The 18,511-nt window shown below is 45.5% G+C and overlaps 1 protein-coding gene across 1 annotated transcript in view; it reads left to right on the top strand.

Annotated features, from left to right (window-relative positions):
* sptbn5 (spectrin, beta, non-erythrocytic 5) overlaps positions 1-18,511 on the top strand; it is a 247,248-nt gene that overhangs the window by 8,855 nt on the left and 219,882 nt on the right. The window contains exons 2-7 of the mRNA XM_087990163.1: positions 1,985-2,152; positions 2,403-2,519; positions 3,106-3,263; positions 6,137-6,365; positions 10,720-11,351; positions 11,847-11,985. Of these exons, the coding sequence (XP_087846289.1) occupies positions 1,985-2,152; positions 2,403-2,519; positions 3,106-3,263; positions 6,137-6,365; positions 10,720-11,351; positions 11,847-11,985 (1,443 nt within the window). The remainder of the gene's footprint in view (positions 1-1,984; positions 2,153-2,402; positions 2,520-3,105; positions 3,264-6,136; positions 6,366-10,719; positions 11,352-11,846; positions 11,986-18,511) is intronic.

Here is an 18,511-nt window from a genome sequence, read left to right as displayed (position 1 = left end):
GGGTCTGTGTGAGTGAATGTGTATGTATGTGTGTGTATATGTGTGTTGGTGTGAGAGTGTGTGTGTCTGTGTGTGTGTGTGTATAGGTAAAAACAAGGACCGCAGATGCTGGAAACCAGAGTCTAGATTAGAGTGGTGCTGGAAAAGCACAGCAGGTCAGGCAGCATCCTGAGGAGCAGGAAAATCGACATTTTGGGCAAAAGCCCTTCATCAGGAATACAGGCAGGGAGCCTCCAGGGTGGAGAGATAAATGACAGAGGGGTGGGGGTGGGGAGAAAGTAGCATAGAGTAGAGACTCACTGAAATTCTTGTAGAGAGAGGAGGAAAACTTCTTCAAGGCAGGCATCCGTGCAAGAGGATTCGCAGTAGGGTTAAAATCAGCTCTGTGTGTATATGTGTCAGAGCGTTTAGTGCAGTGGGGGTCACCTGTAGTGTGACATGAACCCAAGATCCTGGTTGAGACTGTCTTCATGGGTACCAAACTTGGCTGTCAGCCTCTGCTCGGCATCTCTGCGTGGTTGTGTATCCCAAGGTCCGCCTTGGAGAGCGTTCACTTGAAGATCCAAGGCCTGAATGTCCTTGACTGCTGAAGAGTATCCCACCCAGATCCATTCGCCCATCCTATTACTCTACATTTCCCCTAAATAATGCACCTAACCTACTCATCCCTGAACACTATAGGAAATTTAGCATGGCCAATTCACCTAACCTGCACATTTTTGGATTGTGGGAGTTAACCGGAACACCCAGAGGGAACCCACGCAAACACAGTGAGTTTCTCTCTCTCAGTTTTAAGTTGTACATTATAATCATTTTCTCGCCTATTTAAAAAACTGTAACATTGATATTTGACAATATTCTGTTTTATGAAATGGGGCACTGTTTCCCAGCAATCTCTGTGCCAGCAATGCTATAGTCTGTTGAACCTCAGTACAGGTCATCCTTTCCTGCTCCAGAAAGTGTTGAAATCCCACTTTATGTTCACCCAAGAGGCTGTCGATCTCTTTGGGACTCCATTGTTTTTTTTTACAAATCACCCCCTTTGTCCCAGGATTTAATTTTGCATATGGCACTTTCTAGAAGGAAGTGATTGGAGCTGGGCAGTGATGAGATATTGGAGACCCCTGTTCTCTCTCCCGCCACCACCGCTCCCTCCACAGGTCCTGTCTCCCTTTCCCAGCCCAGCTGCAAAGACACATCTTGTCCCTCTATCACTCCCTCTATCCTGCACACACGCTCTCTCTTTGTCTACATCTGTGTTTTTTAGTAAGCTGCAGGAAGCTCCACGGGTGTTTCCGTGCCAGTAAGTTAACAGGATGATGCAGCACAGAAAGAGACCATTCAGCTTTGTGTCTTTTACCAATTCGCCTTTCGTGATATCCCTTTGCAAGCTTTGCACACATATGCTGGGCCAAACTCTGCCCCAAATGTGGTTTGCCCCGAAGGCAAGAAAAGTTTGCACTTCACATTGGGAGGGCAGATTTCTTAGCTTCACTTAGAAATACCAAAAAAATGATGACATGTTTCTGCTTATTTCAACCATAGGGACAGAAGAATGCCATTCATCCCCTCAAGATAGAGATGGTTGGGAGGAGGTTAAATGTTGGGTAGAGTCAGGCTGAGCTGTGGCAGGGCTTGCTTGGTAGGTAAGGCCCAGAAGAGGATAGCACTGCAGAAACAGAAATGGGCCATTGCACATGTTCAAACATTCAAGAAGGTCAAAGCTGATCTGAACCTGAACTCCATCCAGCAGCCATGGCTCCCCATTCCTTCACACTCTTGGGGACCAATGATGAATTAATTTCTGATTTGAGCTCGGAACTCTTTTTTGTGAAGGGACATTTGATACTATGTAGAGTCTCACTGGAGATGAAATTAGTTTGTTGAGTTTAGGATAGAGAAGAGTTTGATTGAGTGAGATGAAGAGTTTAAGTTTTCTCCTATTTTTCAGATATTTGACATTGTTCAGCTCTGTGTTTGATAGGTGAAGATATTCATTACTGACCTATTCACTGAACTGAAAGATGGCATCGCCCTGATTGCCCTACTGGAAACCATCTCTGGAGAGAAGCTGAGCAGACCCAACAGAGGCAGAATGAGAGTCCACTATCTGGAGAACAACAGCAGGGCCATTGCCTTCCTGAAAACCAAGGTAACATTACTTTGTACCATTGTTGTACAGGAAGGCTTGTGAACTGGGAGCAACATGATTGTTAGCTCTCACCAAACCCCCTGCTCAGATTCTCTGACCTTTCAAACCAGCCATTCCAAATCTAATGTCCCTGCAACGCTGGGTGTACATAACATCTCCATGACGCTCAGTGTACACAGTCTCTCATCCCTTTTTAATTTTTTAAAGGTGACTTTTTAATTTGGTCTGTTGCTTCTTTTTCTGTTGTCAGATCAATGTGGAGCTGATAGGTCCAGAAAATATTGTGGATGGTGACCGCACCCTAATCCTGGGTCTGATCTGGATGATTATCCTGCGCTTTCAGATTGCCTCCATCACTCTGGAGGAGGTAAGACACTGGTTCCTCCTGTTGGGAATGTCCTGCTGCCCATGGATAACCTAAATATGTGATATAAATATATTTTATATATTTTATATATATATAAGCTAAATCCCATGAAGAATTAACAAGGAATTGCTTTTCTTAGAAATGGTATGAATACGTACCAGCTGCAATAGCTGAGGTGAACAGCATTGATGCATTCAAGGTGGTTAAATAGAAAGGGATGTAGCATCTGCTGGTGGGGTGAAATCGAGTAGACTTGTGTGGTGCGAGCATAGACATTTTGCACCAAATGACCAGCTTTTGTGCTGTACAACCAATGTAATTTTATGTGACCCGGGCACCATTGCGATAGGATTTCCTTTACGACCTGTACCAAATAAAACCAGTGTAGCTACAGCTGGGGTGCAGTGAGAGTTGGTGTTGGGGAGTTTGCTGCAAGGTTAACATTGCTGTCTAGGGCAAGCTCACTTCCACTTCCTTCAGCCTGGGTTGGATTCACTGAGTGCGCAATGCTCTGGGACGTGTTGGGCAGCTTTGGGGGCTGGTTCTCAGTCTTTCGTTCACTCACCAACTTTCTCTGCTGCGCTAGGATGAGTCTGATAGCAGCAGTGCCAAACGTTCTGCTAAGGAGGCTCTGCTGATCTGGTGCCAGCGTAAGACAGCTGGATACGAGAACGTTAATGTCCAGGACTTCTCCTCCAGCTGGAAGGATGGATTGGCCTTCAATGCACTTATTCACGCTCACAGGTAAACACAAACTTTTTCAGTTGTTCGGACTGGAAGGAATATTGAACTACCTTCCAAGGAGTTGGGGAAAACATTCAAAAGAGGTCATGTCCTACTGGGCCATTAGGATAGTGTATGAAGCCGCAGATGGCCTTCGTGTGCATTGGTGAGATGGGGGAGCTGTGGGGACTGTATGCATAAACAGCCTGTCCGCGTGTCATCACAGCTAGGCTTCCTGCTCCTTTTCTTTATCAATGACCCCCCCACAGGAGACATCATATTGTTGAGGAAGGAGTTTTGGCAACAATAGCTTACTGATGCTGTGGTGGGGCATTTGAAGGGCAACCAATTTCCTGGAATTGAGCTCAGCGTCACTCAGCCTTCTGAGGTGCTAGAAATAGGGCAGTCCACCTCTATTTTGGCCCAAATGAAACTATCATTTTCACAACCCTGCTGGATCTACTGGGTTCGGTTGTCATTATTGTTGACTGTGCCTCAGTTTGAGGATGATGCCTGCTCAGGTTGTGAGTATCTATTGCGGGCCTTCATGTGACTGAGCAGGCCACAGACCTTTGGGTACATGAGGCAGGATGTCCCATGAGCTAGCGGGGCACAGAGAGCAGAACTTGCTTCCCTCCTATGGCACCCACTCTGCCGATGTCGGCACTCTGAACGAGATGTCACAAGCTCATCCCAGTCATTGATTTCACCGCTGCCACACTGCAGGGAGATTTTCAGAGCTTCTGCATAGAAGCATGACAGGTGAGAAAAGGGAACACTTTCTGAGCATCAGTGTCATAGTTGGCTTTACAGGAGTTTTGCCTGAATGCTTGAGGAGCTGACTTTCAGAAAGATACAAAGCACCAGACCTGCTGAGTTTCTCCAGCAATTTCTGTTTTGGTTTCAGAGTTCCAGCAGCCACAGTTCTTTCAGTATTTTTTTTTTGATAGGTCTTTATTCAGTGACCTCCCACTGAATATGGAGGATATAGAGGAATAGAGTCGAATAGTAATTTATTGTCACGTTTATTTTTACAAAGTAATACAGTGAAAAATGTCTAAGTCACCATATTCCAGCATCTATTTTGATAACAGAAATTATACATCTGAACAAAAAGTTAAGACCAAGTCCATCTGTAGTGTGTAGAATATCGAGCTGGTGCAGCTGATCCAGGGTTGGCGCTCCTTATCTGAAGTGGCTGCCAAAGACTGGGAAGTGCTCAGCATATTCTCGTGTCATCCCAGCATACTCTCCCATCTAATATTATACGGTTAGCAAATTCTGTCACTTCCACCAAGTCATTAATATAAATAACATATTTTAAAAACCTATTAATATAAATCATTAGGACTGATTCTTGTGGCACTCGACTAGTTACACTCTTCCAACTTGAAATAAACGCATTAATCCTGACTCTCTGACTTCTCTGTGTTAACCAATCCTCAGGCCGTATTAATGCATTATCCCCAATACTGTGATCTTCTAGATTGTGCTATCATCTTTTATGTGGCACCTTATCAAATGCCATCTGAAAATCCAAATACACTCAATATCAGAATATCAGTTCTCTCTTATCAACTTGACTTGTTATATCTTCAAACAACTCAAACAAATTTGTCAAACATGTATTCCTTTTAACAAAACCATTTTGACTCTGTTTGATTATGTTAAGCTTTTCTAAATCTCCTACTATTTCTTCCTTAATATTGGACTCCAGCATTTATCCAACTACAGATGTTAGGTTAACTGATCTAATAGTTTTCTGCTGTCTGAACAGGGTTTCACATAAAAAGCTTTTCAATTTGCTGGAACCTTCCTGAAATCCTGAGAGTTCCGGAATATTTTGGCCTATGTCTGCCACTACATCCTGACCATCACATTCTGACAACTTGTCCGCCTTCAGTCTCATTAATTTATCTCTTGTGATAGAGATTGTTATGTAGTCTTCCCTCCTATTAGCACTTAGATTGTTGGTTATCTTTGGGATGTTTACTGTGCCATCTGCCATGATAACCAGTTGGTTTAAATTATCTACCATCTCACAGTTCCCTGTAATTAATTCTCCAAGGGTCCCACATTCACTTTCGCTTCTCTCCTTTTACTCCACTCATGCAGAAGCTCTTGCTGTGTTTTTATGTATTTATTGCCAATTTAATTTCATAATCAATTTCCTTCCTCTTCATTAGCTTTTGAGTCATCTGCTCCTGGTTGCTGAAATATTTCCAATCCTCTGGCCTATTACTAATTCTTGCCATTTTGAATGCCTTAGTTTATGATTGGATTGGATGCTCTCCTTGACTGTCTTTGTAAACCATGGGTGGTTCATCCTTCTCATCGAGCCCTTCTCTCCATTAAGCTTGAGCTTGCAGCCATTGCCTTGGTTCACATGCAGGAGATGAGTAGCACAGTTACTAGCATTCCCCATCCTATTGGAGGGTCACAGGCCAGTTGAGCCAAATGGAGCACCAAGAGTGAGTTGAGCCCAGAACCTCCCTCCTGTCGGCAGATGTTGTGTTCGTGAAACCTTTGAATGCTATAGGGGGGAACTAAATGCAGATCACCTTCTGAGCTTGGGTGACAAATGGCATATGTGTGCAAATGTGAACCCATGTTCACCTTCCTTCTGCCCTTTTTAAAATCAAACTGCTCCTTGTCTCTTCCAAGTTATGAACTCTTGCTGTGCACTACGATTGTTACTAATTCATCTAAGTAGCCAGCTTAATGTATCAAGAGCCTAGACCATACACTTTGGCACTCAATTCAACCCATACAGCTAACCCTGTCCTGTCCTTGCCTGATGTGCTTGTGGTCATAGGTTTGGCATTTGTATTCTACTGTGTATGTTGTTACAGAAGTGAATTTAATTGACGGAGGTTTCTTGGTATCTTTTGCAGGCCTGATCTGATCAACTATAAGAACTTGAAACAGAACAAACCAATACATAACTTAACTAACGCCTTTGTGGTCGCGGAGGAGAAGCTTGGAATTCCCACACTCCTAGACCCAGAGGACGTGGCTGTACCTCACCCAGATGAAAAGTCCATTATGACCTATGTGTCTCAGTACTACCATTACTTCTCCAAAATGAGGCAGGGTCAGACTGGACAGAAGAGGATTATAAAGGTACTGCACTTGACTCCTTTATTTACCAGTGTTTGCTTACAAGGGAAAATCCCTCAATCGTACTACTCAGATAATTGTTCTCTATCTCTCACCCTCTTTTATTCCTTCACAGGATGTGGACACCATTGCCTGGGCCATGGGCCATCCCTAATTAGACACAGGGTAGCTCTGAAACAACCACATTGCTGTGGGTCGAGAGTCAAATGTAAACCACACCAAGTAAGGACAGCAGATTTCCTCCCCTAAAGGGCATTAGTGAACCAGATGGCTTTTTTTCTAAAAATCGACAATGGTTATATGAGTGCCTTTAGGCTAGCTTTTCTCCCCAAAATTTTCAGTGATTTCAAATTTCACCATTGGCCTTGCTGGGATTCAAACCCAGCACCTCCGAACATTATTCTGGATCAGTGGTGCTGGAAGAGCACAGCAATTCAGGCAGCATCCGAGGACAGGCAAAATCGACGTTTCGGGCAAAAGCCCTTCATCAGGAATAAAGGCAGAGAGCCTGAAGCATGGAGAGATAAGCTAGAGGAGGGTGGGGGTGGGGATAGAGTAGCATAGAGTACAATAGGTCAGTGGGGGAGGAGATGAAGGTGATAGGTCAGGGAGGAGAGGGTGGAGTGGATAGGTGGAAAAGGAGCTGGGCAGGTCGGACAAGTCCGGACAAGTCAAGGGGATCGTGTTGCTGGAGGTTAGAAACTAGGATGAGGTGGGGGAAGGGGAAATGAGGAAACTGTTGAAATCCACATTGATGTCCTGGGGTTGATGTGTTCCGAGGCGGAAGATGAGGCGTTCTTCTTCCATGCGTCTGGTAGTGAGGGAGCGGCGGTGGAGGAGGCCCAGCACCTCCATATCCTCGGCAGAGTGGGAGGGGGAGTTGAAATGTTGAGCCACGGGGCGGTTTGGTTGATTGGTGTGGGTGTCTCGGAGATGTTCCCTAAAGCGCTCTGCTAGGAGGCGCCCAGTCTCCCCAATGTAGAGGAGACCGCATTGGGAGCAACGGAAACAATAAATGATATTAATGGATGTGCAGGTAAAACTTTGATGGATGTGGAAGGCTCCTTTAGGGCCTTGGTGGAGGTGAGGGAGGAGGTGTGGGCGCAGGTTTTACAGTTCCTGCGGTGGCAGGGGAAAGTGCCAGGATGGGAGGGTGGGTCGTAGGGGGGCGTGGACCCGACCAGGTAGTCACGGAGGGAACGGTCTTTGCGGAAGGCGGAGAGGGGTGGGGAGGGAAATATATCCCTGGTGGTGGGGTCTGTTTGGAGGTGGCGGAAATGTCGGCGGATGATTTGGTTTATGCGAAGGTTGGTAGGGTGGAAGGTGAGCACCAGGGGCGTTCTGTCCTTGTTGTGGTTGGAGGGGTTGGGTCTGAGGGCGGAGGTGCGGGATGTGGACGAGATGCGTTGGAGAGCATCTTTAACCACGTGGGAAGGGAAATTGCGGTCTCTAAAGAAGGAGGCCATCTGGTGTGTTCTATGGTGGAACCGCTCCTCCTGGGAGCAGATATCCTCCACCTCCAAACAGACCCCACCACCAGGGATATATTTCCCTCCCCACCCCTCTCCGCCTTCCGCAAAGACCGTTCCCTCCATGACTACCTGGTCAGGTCCACACCCCCCTACGACCCACCCTCCCATCCTGGCACTTTCCCCTGCCACCGCAGGAACTGTAAAACCTGTGCCCACAGCTCCTCCCTCACCTCCATCCAAGGCCCTAAAGGACTTGTCCGACCTGCCCAGCTCCTTTTCCACCTATCCACTCCACCCTCTCCTCCCTGACCTATCACCTTCATCTCCTCCCCCACTGATCTATTGTACTCTATGCTACTCTATCCCCACCCCCACCCTCCTCTAGCTTATCTCTCCACGCTTCAGGCTCTCTGCCTTTATTCCTGATGAAGGGCTTTTGCCCAAAACGTCGATTTTGCCTGTCCTCGGATGTTGCCTGAATTGCTGTGCTCTTCCAGCACCACTAATCCAGAATCTGGTTTCCAGCATCTGTAGTCATTGTTTTTACCTCCGAACATTAGCCTGGGGTTCTGGATTTTTAATTTAGTCACATTACCGCCGCCTCTCCTAATTTAGAAAGCATCCACTATCTTTGTGCAGTGTCTGTGTATCCAGGGGTTTGCTTTTTGCTGGGTCACCAGAAGTGGCTTGGATGAAATGTTAAAGAAGCCCTGTCTTTCCTGTCAGTTTGGCATCAATAATCTCTCAGAAAGGAAAAACAGAGGAGTTATCCTGGTGCCTCGGCCAATATATATCATTAAAATAGACAGTTTAGTGTCCTTTCTCTCGTTAATATAGAGGGAATTGTGCTGTGTAACAATTAACTGCCAATTTCCTATTTAATAACAATAAAAGTAGTTCATTGGCAGTGAAACACTGCATTTATGTAGCACCTTTCTGACCTCAGGACGTTCCAAACACTTTCTCTTGCCTAAATATGTGGCGACCATAGTCTTTTGTAAATTTACTATTTTTTGTATAATTTTGAGCTACTTTCACATAGAATTTATTTTAACTTCCCTCACAGTTGGAACATTGTGTTCAGTTTTAGAAAGGTTCCAAGACCATGGATAAAGATCGGAAAATATTCCCTCCGAGGATAACGAGTGTGAAAGGCTTCAGTTATCAGGAGAAACTTGAGAAACTGGAACTGTTTCCATTTGAACGAGATAAGACACTATTTAGGCACAACTTAAGCACTGTGTGCATTTCTGGTCATCTCATGACAAGAAGGATGTAATTGGACTTGAGAGGGGACAGAAGAGATTTCCAAGGATGTTGCCAAGCCTGAAAAATTGTAGCTATGAGAAAAGATTGGATATAGGCCAGGGTTGTTCTCATTGTCCTCTTTCAGCGAGGCGAGATTTAATTAAGATGTACAAGGCTGTGGGCGACATCAGTATGTTAGGTGAGAAGGATCTAGTCACCTTAGCAATGAGTAGAGGCATAGATGTTACAGTGAGTGGTAAAAGGGTCAGAGGAGATATGTATTAAGCAACCAGCCCCCTCATCATCCCAAAGAGAGTGCCTGAAAGGGACAGTCAAGCCAGAAACACTCAACCCATTGAAAAGACATCAGGATCTGCCCCTGAATTCTCATACCCTTCAGGGATATGGACTTAGAGCTGGGAAGTGGGAAGAGCACGGTGGTTCAATTATCATTTGGTACAGACCCATGGGCAGAGTGGCCTCCAGCTGGGTGGTAAATATATCAACTAAATTCCTGTAGTACACCTCTCCTGCACCCCCTCCCCACATTCTGCATATTCCCTGTCTGCTAAGATCTCTCTCGACTGAAATACTATAAGACCCTGATAAAACCAAATAACAGGGTTTCATTTTAATACCTCATTCACATCTGAAATAAAGTCTGATTTGAAGATCTCAGTGGTTTTACATCTGGCAGCTCGAGAGATCAACTTGACCATAAGAAGCCTACCTTTTTTTCTCCTAAATCCTTTGCGACTTCTCACGAGAGTCAGTTAGAAATCCTGATATTCGGCTTCACTGGGTTCTTACAGTATTTCAATCAAGATCTTGGCATCTGATAATGCTTAGGAGTTTTCTGCAGATTTTCAGAAGATTAAAGAGTAATGAATGCTTTCTAAATCAGGAACAGCTGTGGCACAGCAGTAACGTGACTAGATTAATAATCCAGAACCCCAGGTCTATGGTCGGAGGATGTAGATTTGAGTCTCAGCATGACCAATTGTGAAATTTAAAATCACTGAAAATGTTGGAATAAAAAACTCGCCTAACAGTGATCCTGTAAACATTGAAGATTTGTGGAAAAAAACATATCTGGTTGACTAATGCCCTTGAGGGAGGAAATCTGTCTTCCTAACCTGGTCTGGCCGATTAAATAACTCCACAGAGGCAAGTATCCCATCACCAAGTCACCCATTATTTGACATTGATCCAGCTTCCTCAGAGCCAACTCTCAGAGTGAGCAGGTTATCTGACATTCATGTTTATATCTGTCAGCCAGGACTCCCTGATTGAACTAGATTAACAGTCCCAATCAAGGAACTCATACGATTACTACAGCCTACATGTAACTCCAGACCTACAGCTATGTGGTTGACTCAGAACTACCCTCTCGGCAATTAGGGATGTGCAGTAAAGGCTGGCCTTTCCAATCAGGAGTCTTTCTCCAACTTTTGCGTCTTCAGTGATAACTGCAGAGCACAGCTCTCCAACCTCCCAAAACAAAAACATATGGTCTTCTAACTCATGACACAGTTCCACATTCCAGGCCCCTGACTCTTGCAAACGAACACATGTTCCCAGCAGGGTCCTGTATATTTAATCTGCGACTGAGTCATGTATCTATTCCTCCTTCACAGATTATTAGTCTCCTGAAGGAGATTGAAGACCTCAAACTTGAATACCAGAAACTGGTGACTGACTTGCTTCAGTGGATCAAGGACAAAGTGAGGGAGTTGAACGACCACTGCTTCCCCAACTCGCTGGTGGGCATGCAGAGGCTGGTGGCGGACTTCAAAACGTTCCGCACCGTGGAGAAGCCACCCAAGTATCAGGAGCGAGGGCTCATCGAAGCGCAACTCTTCAACATCAGGACGAAGCTGCAAGCCAACAACATGTGGCCATACGTGCCCCCTGAGGGGAAGACCCTGACTGACATCGAGAGGCACTGGGCCAACCTGGAGAAGTCGGAGTACGAGCGGGAGAAGGCACTGCAGAAAGAGATGCTGCGTCTGGAGCGCCTGGAGCAGCTGGTGCGGAAGTTCAGGAAGAAGGCTGCGCTGAGGGAGGCCTACCTCACCGAAATGAGGTCAGTGGTTGCCAAGCAGGACGCCAACGTGAGGAGCATCAAGGAGGCCGAGGCTGCCGCCAAGATGATGGAGGCCATCACCACCGACGTGTTCGCCCGGGAGCAGAGGTTCAAGACCCTGGCTGAAATGGCAGCAGTCATTGAGAGGGAGAACTACCACAGCAAGACTGAGATCGTAAAGAGGTACGGTGACCTCACGGCCAGTCATTCATATAGTTGTGGTTTAATCATCCAATCAGGGAGGGTGGGGGGCTTCAGACACTGACCTGTCAGGGTCTGTGGGCTCGGGTCTGTGGGTCAGACACTATCCAGACAGGAACTGGGGTTTGGGGTGGGTGAGGGGGGGTAGTGGTGTTCAGTGGGTCAGACACTGTCCAGACAGAGGCTGGGGGTAGGGGAGTCAGTGGGTCAGACACTATCCAGACAGGGAGTGGGAGAGGTCAGTGGAGTCAGACGCTATCCAGACAGGGAGTGGGAGAGGTCAGTGGAGTCAGATGCTATCCTGACCGGGTCTGGGGCTCAGGTCAGTGGGTCAGACAATGTCCAGACAGGGACCGGAGGATCAGTAGGTCACACTGTCTTGTCTGCTTGGAATGGAGATGTGTGCCCCGGGATGTCCAGAACCAGATCAGGATGCAAACTCTGGTGCACTGATTGAAATCTCTTCCTTCTCTGCAGGCAGCAGAATGTTGAACGTCGCTGGCAAGACCTTCTCCAACAACTCTGTAAATGCAGAGAATCCCTGAACAAGACCACGTCTGCACTCACCTTACTCCAAGATATTAACAGTATTTTCGAAGAAATAATGACCATTCAAGTAAGATTGGCCACTCACACTTGTTAAAGGAGAGCCACTCGATATTGCATGAATTGAAACTGTGCTGACTGCATTGCTGAGTGTGTTTAGGGCCCTAGCTGTCTGTCCAGCAATGTGTGAAGTTAGTAATGGATAGGCAGGATGCACTGCCCTCTCTTTTGTTTATAGTCATTGAAACCCTATTCAAACAGATAAATCTGAATTGAGACAGCAACTTGTTCCAGTGATCTGGTCTCTGGGAAAATGAAACCGTCCCAGCATGTTTCTCCCTTTATTCTTCCATTGGATATGGCCGACACTGGCAAGGTTGATATTTGTTGCCCTCCCTAATTGCCTTTGAAACAAGTGGCTTGCTCAACTATTTCAGAGGGAGACAAGAGTCATTCACGTTGCTGTGAGTCTGGAGTCACATTAGGCCAGATAAAGAAAATAGATTTCCTTTTATTCGTAACCCGATAGAAATTTTTATGACAGTTGATGATAGTTACCATCGCTGGGACTAGATCTCTATTTCTGATTGAATTTAACTCCCACCAGCTGGGATTTGGATTTGTGTCCCCACAGCATTACTATTCTAGTTTTATAACGGCACTCATCTGGTTCACTGAGGTCCTTTAGGGAGGGAAATATGCCATTTTTACCTGGTCAAGTCTACATGTGACTCCAGTACCCACAGCCATTCCATTTGACTCTAAACTGCTCTCTGAAAGGGCACAGCAAGCCGCCAGGGTAATTAGGGATGGGGAGCAAATACAGGCTCACCAGTAACACCCACATCTCATGAAGGAATCATATAAAAATGACCGCAGTTATGTTGTTCAACTGGGACTAACCATTGCGTTACTCAAAATCATCATGACCACTTCACTCTTGAATTCTCTGCTCCCATTTACAAAACACAAAAGCTATTTGCGACTTTGGGCAACATGGTGGCTTAGTAGTTGGCACTGCTGCCTCACAGCACCAGGGACCAAGGTCTGATTCTACTTTTGGGTGACTGTGTGGAGTTTGCACATTCTCCCTGTGTCAGCGTGGGTTTCCTCTGGGTGCTCTGGTTTCCTCCCATAGTCTAAAGATATGTAGGTTAGTTGGATTGATGCTGCTAAATTGCCCCATAGTGTCCAGGGATGTGTAAACTAGGTGTGTTAGCCTAGTGCAGAGTTACAGGGGTAGAGTAGGGGAGTGGGAGTGGCTGTGGGTGGGATGCTGTTCGGGGTGTCAGTGTGGGCTCAATGGGCTGAATGGCTAGCTTCTACACTGTAGGGACTTGTGGTTAATCAATTTATGTTTACAGTTTTGGAAATTATGGAATGGCAGTGGCACCTTTTACTGTCTCTCTCTCTCTACACTCTTCAGTTTACGCTCTCATTCCTGACTTGCTGTCTCAAATTGTATTCCATTCCACTTCAAAGAGATTGTATCTGTCTTTTATCTGCCCATTCCACCAAGCTTTCTGAACCCTTTTTGTGAATTTATGTGTGAGATTTTGAATCTGTGCTCAAGATTCTGAGGAGAGAATATAGGAAGTTAGGCAGCAATTTAAAAAGGAGGTCCTCGAAGGTAGTAATATCTGGATTACTCCCAGTGCCAGTAGCTAGTAAGGGTAGGAATAGGAGGATAGAGCAGATGCGTGGGTGATGAGCTGGTGCAGGGAAGAAGGATTCACATTTTTGGATCATTGGAATCTCTTCTGGGATAGAAGTGACCTGTACAAGAAAGACAGATTGCACCTAAATTGGAAGGGGACTAATATACTGGCAGGGAGATTAGCGAGAGCTGTTTGGGAGGATTTAAACTGGTCAAGGGAGTGGGACTTGGGACCCAGGGAGATAGTAAGGAATGAGATCAGTCTGAGACTGGTACAGTTAAGAAAAGGAGTGAGTCAGGGCAGGAAGGAAGAAAGCAGAGAATAAGGTCGGACTGATGAATTAAACTGCATTTATTTCAATGCAAAGGGCCTAACAGGGAAGGCAGATGAACTTAGGGCATGGTTAGGAACATGGGACTGGGATATCATAGCAATTACAGAAACGTGGTCAGGGATGGACAGGACTGGCAGCTTAATGTTCCAGGGGAAAACTGCTTACAGGTAGGATAGGAAGGGGGGGGGGGAAACAAGAGAGGAGGAGGGGTGGCATTTTTGATTAGGAATAACATTACAGCTGTACTTAGGGAGGATATTCCTGGGAATGCATCCAGGGAAGTTATTTAGATGGAACTGAGAAATATGGAAGGGATGATCATCTGATTGGGACTGTACTATAGACCCCCTAATAGTCAGTGAGAAATTGAGAAACAAATTTGTAAGATCTTAGTTATCTGAGAGAAGAGGAGGGTGGTTATGGTCGGGGATTTTAACTTTGCAAGCATAAGCTTCGATTGCCGTAGTGTTTGGTTGGAAAGGAATTTGTTAAGTGTAGACAAGAAAATGTTTTGATTTAGTATGTGCATGTACCTACTAGAGAAGATGCGAACCTTGATCTGCTCTTGGGCAATAAGGCAGGGCAGGTGACTGAGATGTCAGTGGGGGAGCACTTTGGGGTCAGTGACCATAATTCTATTAGTTTTAAAATAGCGATGAAAAATGATAGATAGAATCTAAAAGTTAAAGTTCTAAACTGGAGTAAGACCAATTTTGACAGTATTAGGCAAGGACATTCAAAAATTGATTGGATGCAGATATTTGCAGGTAAAGGGATGACTGAAAAATGGGAAGTCCAGAGACAGTATATTTCTGTTAGGCTGAAAGGAAAGGCTGGTAGGTGTAGGGAATGCTGGATGACTAAAGGAATTGAGGTTTTGATCAAGAAAAAGAAAGAAGCACATGTCAGTATAGACAGGATAGATCGAGTGAATCCTTAGAAGAGTATAAAGACAGTAAGAATATACCTAAGAGAGAAATCAGGAGGGCAAAAAGGGGACATGAGATAGCTTTGGCAAATAGGCTTAAGGAGAATTCAAAGGGATTCTACAAATACATCAAGGTTGGAAGGGTAACTAGGGAGAGAATAGGGCCCCATAAAGATCAGCAAGGCCTTCTTTGGAATCGCAGGAGATGGGGGAGATACTAAATGAGTAGTTTGCATCAGTGTTTACTGTGGAGAAGGACATGGAATATGGGGAAATAGATGGAGACATCTTGAAAAATGTCCATATTACAGTGGTGGAGGTGCTGGATGTCTTAAAAAGCATATATGTGGATAAATCCCCAGGACCCGATCAGATGTATGCTAGAACTCTGTGGGAAGCTAGGAAAGTGATTACTGGGCCCCTTGCTGAGGTATTTGTATCATTGATAGTCACAGGTGAGGTGCTGGAAGACTGGAGGTTGGTTAACGTGGTGCCACTATTTAAGAAATGTGGTAAGGAAAAGCCAGGGAACTGCAGACTGGTGAGCCTAACATCAGTGATAGGCAAGTTGTTAGAGGGAATCTGAGGGACAGGATTTACATGTATTTGGAAAGACAGGTTTATTTGGAAGCACTAGCTTTTGGAACGCTGCTTCTTCACCAGGTGATTATGGAGAATTTGGGAAGGTAAAGATAGGGATACTCAACATGGCTTTGTGTGTGAGAAATTGTGTCTCACAAACTAGAATGAGATTTTTGAAGAAGTAATGAAGAGATTGATGAGGGCAGAGTGGTGGATGTGATCTATTTGGACTTCCGTAAGGTTTTTTACAAGGTTTCACATGGTAGACTGGTTAGCAAGGTTAGATCACATGGAATATAGGAAGAACTAGCCATTTGGATACAGAACTGGCTCAAAGACAGACAGTGGTGGTGGAAGGTTGTTTTTCAGACTGGAAGCCTGTGACCAGCGGTGTGCCACAAAGATCAGTGCTGGGTGCACTGCTTTTTGTCATTTCTATAAATAATTTGGATTTGAGCATAGGAGGTATAGTTAGTAAGTTTGCAGATGATACCAAAATTGGAGGTTAGTGGACAGCAAAGAAGATTACTTCAGATTACAACAGGATCTTGATCAGATGGACCATTGAGCTGACGAGTGGCAAATGGAGTTTACTTTAGATAAATGTGAGCTGCTGCATTTTGGAAAGACAGATCAGAGAAGGACTTGTACACTTAATGGGAAGGTCTTGGGGAATGTAGCTGAACATAGAAACCTTGGATTGCAGTTTCATAGCTCCTTGAAGGTGGATAGGATAGTGAAGAAGCGTTTGGTATGCTTTCCTTTATTGGTCAGTGCATTGAGTATAGGAGTTGGGAGGTCATGTTCCAGCTGTACAGGGCATTGGTTAGGCCACTATTGGAATATTGTGTGCAATTTTGGTCTCCTTCCTATAGGAAGGATGTTGTGAAACTTGAAAGGGTTCAGAAAAGATTTACAAGGATGTTGCTGGGGTTGGAGGGTTTGAGCTACAGAGAGATGCTGAATAGGCTGGGGCTATTTCCCCTCGAGTGTCAGAGACTGAGAGGTGACCTTATAGAGGTTTATAAAATTATGAGACAGGATGGTTAAAAAGACTTTTAATACGCTTGCCTTCATTGCTCAGTCCTTTGTGTGTAGGATTGGGATATTATGTTGATGTTGTACAGGACATTGGTGAGGCATCTTCTGGAATACTGTGTCCAGTACTGATCACCCAATTATAAGGAAGATATGATCAAACTAGAGAGGGTTTAGAAGAGATTTACCAGGATGTTGCCGGGTATGGAAGGTTTGAATTATAAAGAAAGGCTAAATAGGCTGGGACTTTTTTCACTGGAGCGTGGGAGGTTTTGAGGTGACCTGATAGAAGTTTACAAAATAATGAGAGGTTTAGTTAGAGTTGATGGTAGCTGCCTTTTCCCTAAATTGGGGAATTTCAAGACTAGGGGGCACATTTTTAAGCTGAGAGGAGAGCAATTTAAATAAGACATAAGAGGCAAATTTTTTGCACAGAGGGGTGGTTGACATGTGGAATGAACTTCCTGAGGAAGTGGTGGATGCGGGTACAATTACAATGTTTAAAAGCCTTTTGGATAGATACATGAAGTGGTAAGGTTTGGTGGGATAATGGCCAGGGGCAGGCAGAAGGGACTAGTTTTAGATTGGGATTATGTTTGGCATGGACGAGTTAGACTGAAGGGTCTGTTTCCATGCTGTATGACTCTGATTCTGAAGGACATGAATAGGGTAAATAGACATGGTCTTTTCCCTGAGATGGGGGAGTCCAAAACTAGACGGCAGAGATTTAAGGTGAGAGGGAGAACATTTAAAACAGACCTAAGAGGCAACATTTTAATGCAGAGGGCGGTGTGTGTATGGAATGAGTTGCCAGAGGAAGTGGTGGAGGCTGGTACAATTACAGCATTTAAAAAGTGTCTGGATGGTTATGTAAATAGGAAGATTGAGAGGGATATGGACAAAATGCTGCCAAATGGGACAAAATTAATTTAGGATATCTGGTCGGCATGGATGAGTTAGACTGAAGGGTCTCTTTCCATGCTGCACATTTCTATGACTCTCAGTCTGAAACCTCTGTGCACATGAAATATGAGAGAGGATCTATCATTGTCCCTTGGATATCCCTCTTCTGAACCTTAGTATGTTTTGCAGTAACTAGCTCACTGAGGATCCCAAGGCAGCTTTTTGTAGACTGTCAGTAGTTGCTCTATTAGCTAGGTAGAAGTCGTATCAGGATAGAGAATTACAGAGTCGAGAGTGTGGTGCCCTGCCGTGTTTTTACTATTCCCCCAGACCTCCCCCTCACCTGAGGATGAAAGTTCAGTCCTCAGCAAAGGCCTCACCTTCATCCCTCTCTGGTCGCGGATTAATGAGATCAACACATTTCTTCCGCTGCGTTGCAACATTGAACATTTCTTCAGCCGCATCCGCCTCCGGGCCCATTTTTTCAATCAAGGCACCTGCTCACCCACCGAGGACCCCTTCTCTCGCTTCCAATAAATCCCATCCACCTGGACACCCCGCGCTGGCCTGTTACCCACCCTTGACCTCTTCATTTCTAACTGCCGCTGTGACATCGACTGCCACAACCTGTCCACCCCCCCCCCTCACCCACTCCAACCTCCCACCCTCGCAGCATGCAGCCATCCACTCCCTCCACTCCAACCCCAGCTTTACCATCAAACCAGCAGACAAGGGGGCTCTGTGGTAGTTTGGCACACTGACCTCTGCACCGCTGAAGCCAGGTGCCAACTCACAGACACCTCCTCCTTCTGTCCCCTCAACCATGACTTCACCTCCCATCACCAAACCTTCATGTCCCAGACCATCCACATCCTCACCACCTCTGGAGATCTCCCACCTAAAGCCTCATTGTCCATGAACCCCAAACCGTCTGATTCTATCTCCTTCCGAAGATTCTCAAACCTGATTTCCCCGGTCAACCCATTGTCTCAGCCTGTTCCAGTCCCACTGAACTCATCTCTTCTTACCTTGACACCATCCTGTCCCCCTTAGTCGAGGAACTCCCCACCTATGTTTGGGACACCACCCACACCCTTCACCTTCTCCAAGATTTTGGTTTCCCTGGCCCCTAATGCCTCATCTTCACCATGGA

This window comes from Chiloscyllium plagiosum, unplaced genomic scaffold, assembly GCF_037043375.1.
Source record: "Chiloscyllium plagiosum isolate Xiang-an unplaced genomic scaffold, Cpla_swu_hap1 HiC_scaffold_8, whole genome shotgun sequence".
NCBI classification, from domain to species: domain Eukaryota; kingdom Metazoa; phylum Chordata; class Chondrichthyes; order Orectolobiformes; family Hemiscylliidae; genus Chiloscyllium; species Chiloscyllium plagiosum.
Note: the sequence above shows the minus strand (reverse complement) of the source record. Positions and strands in the feature narration are given on the sequence as shown.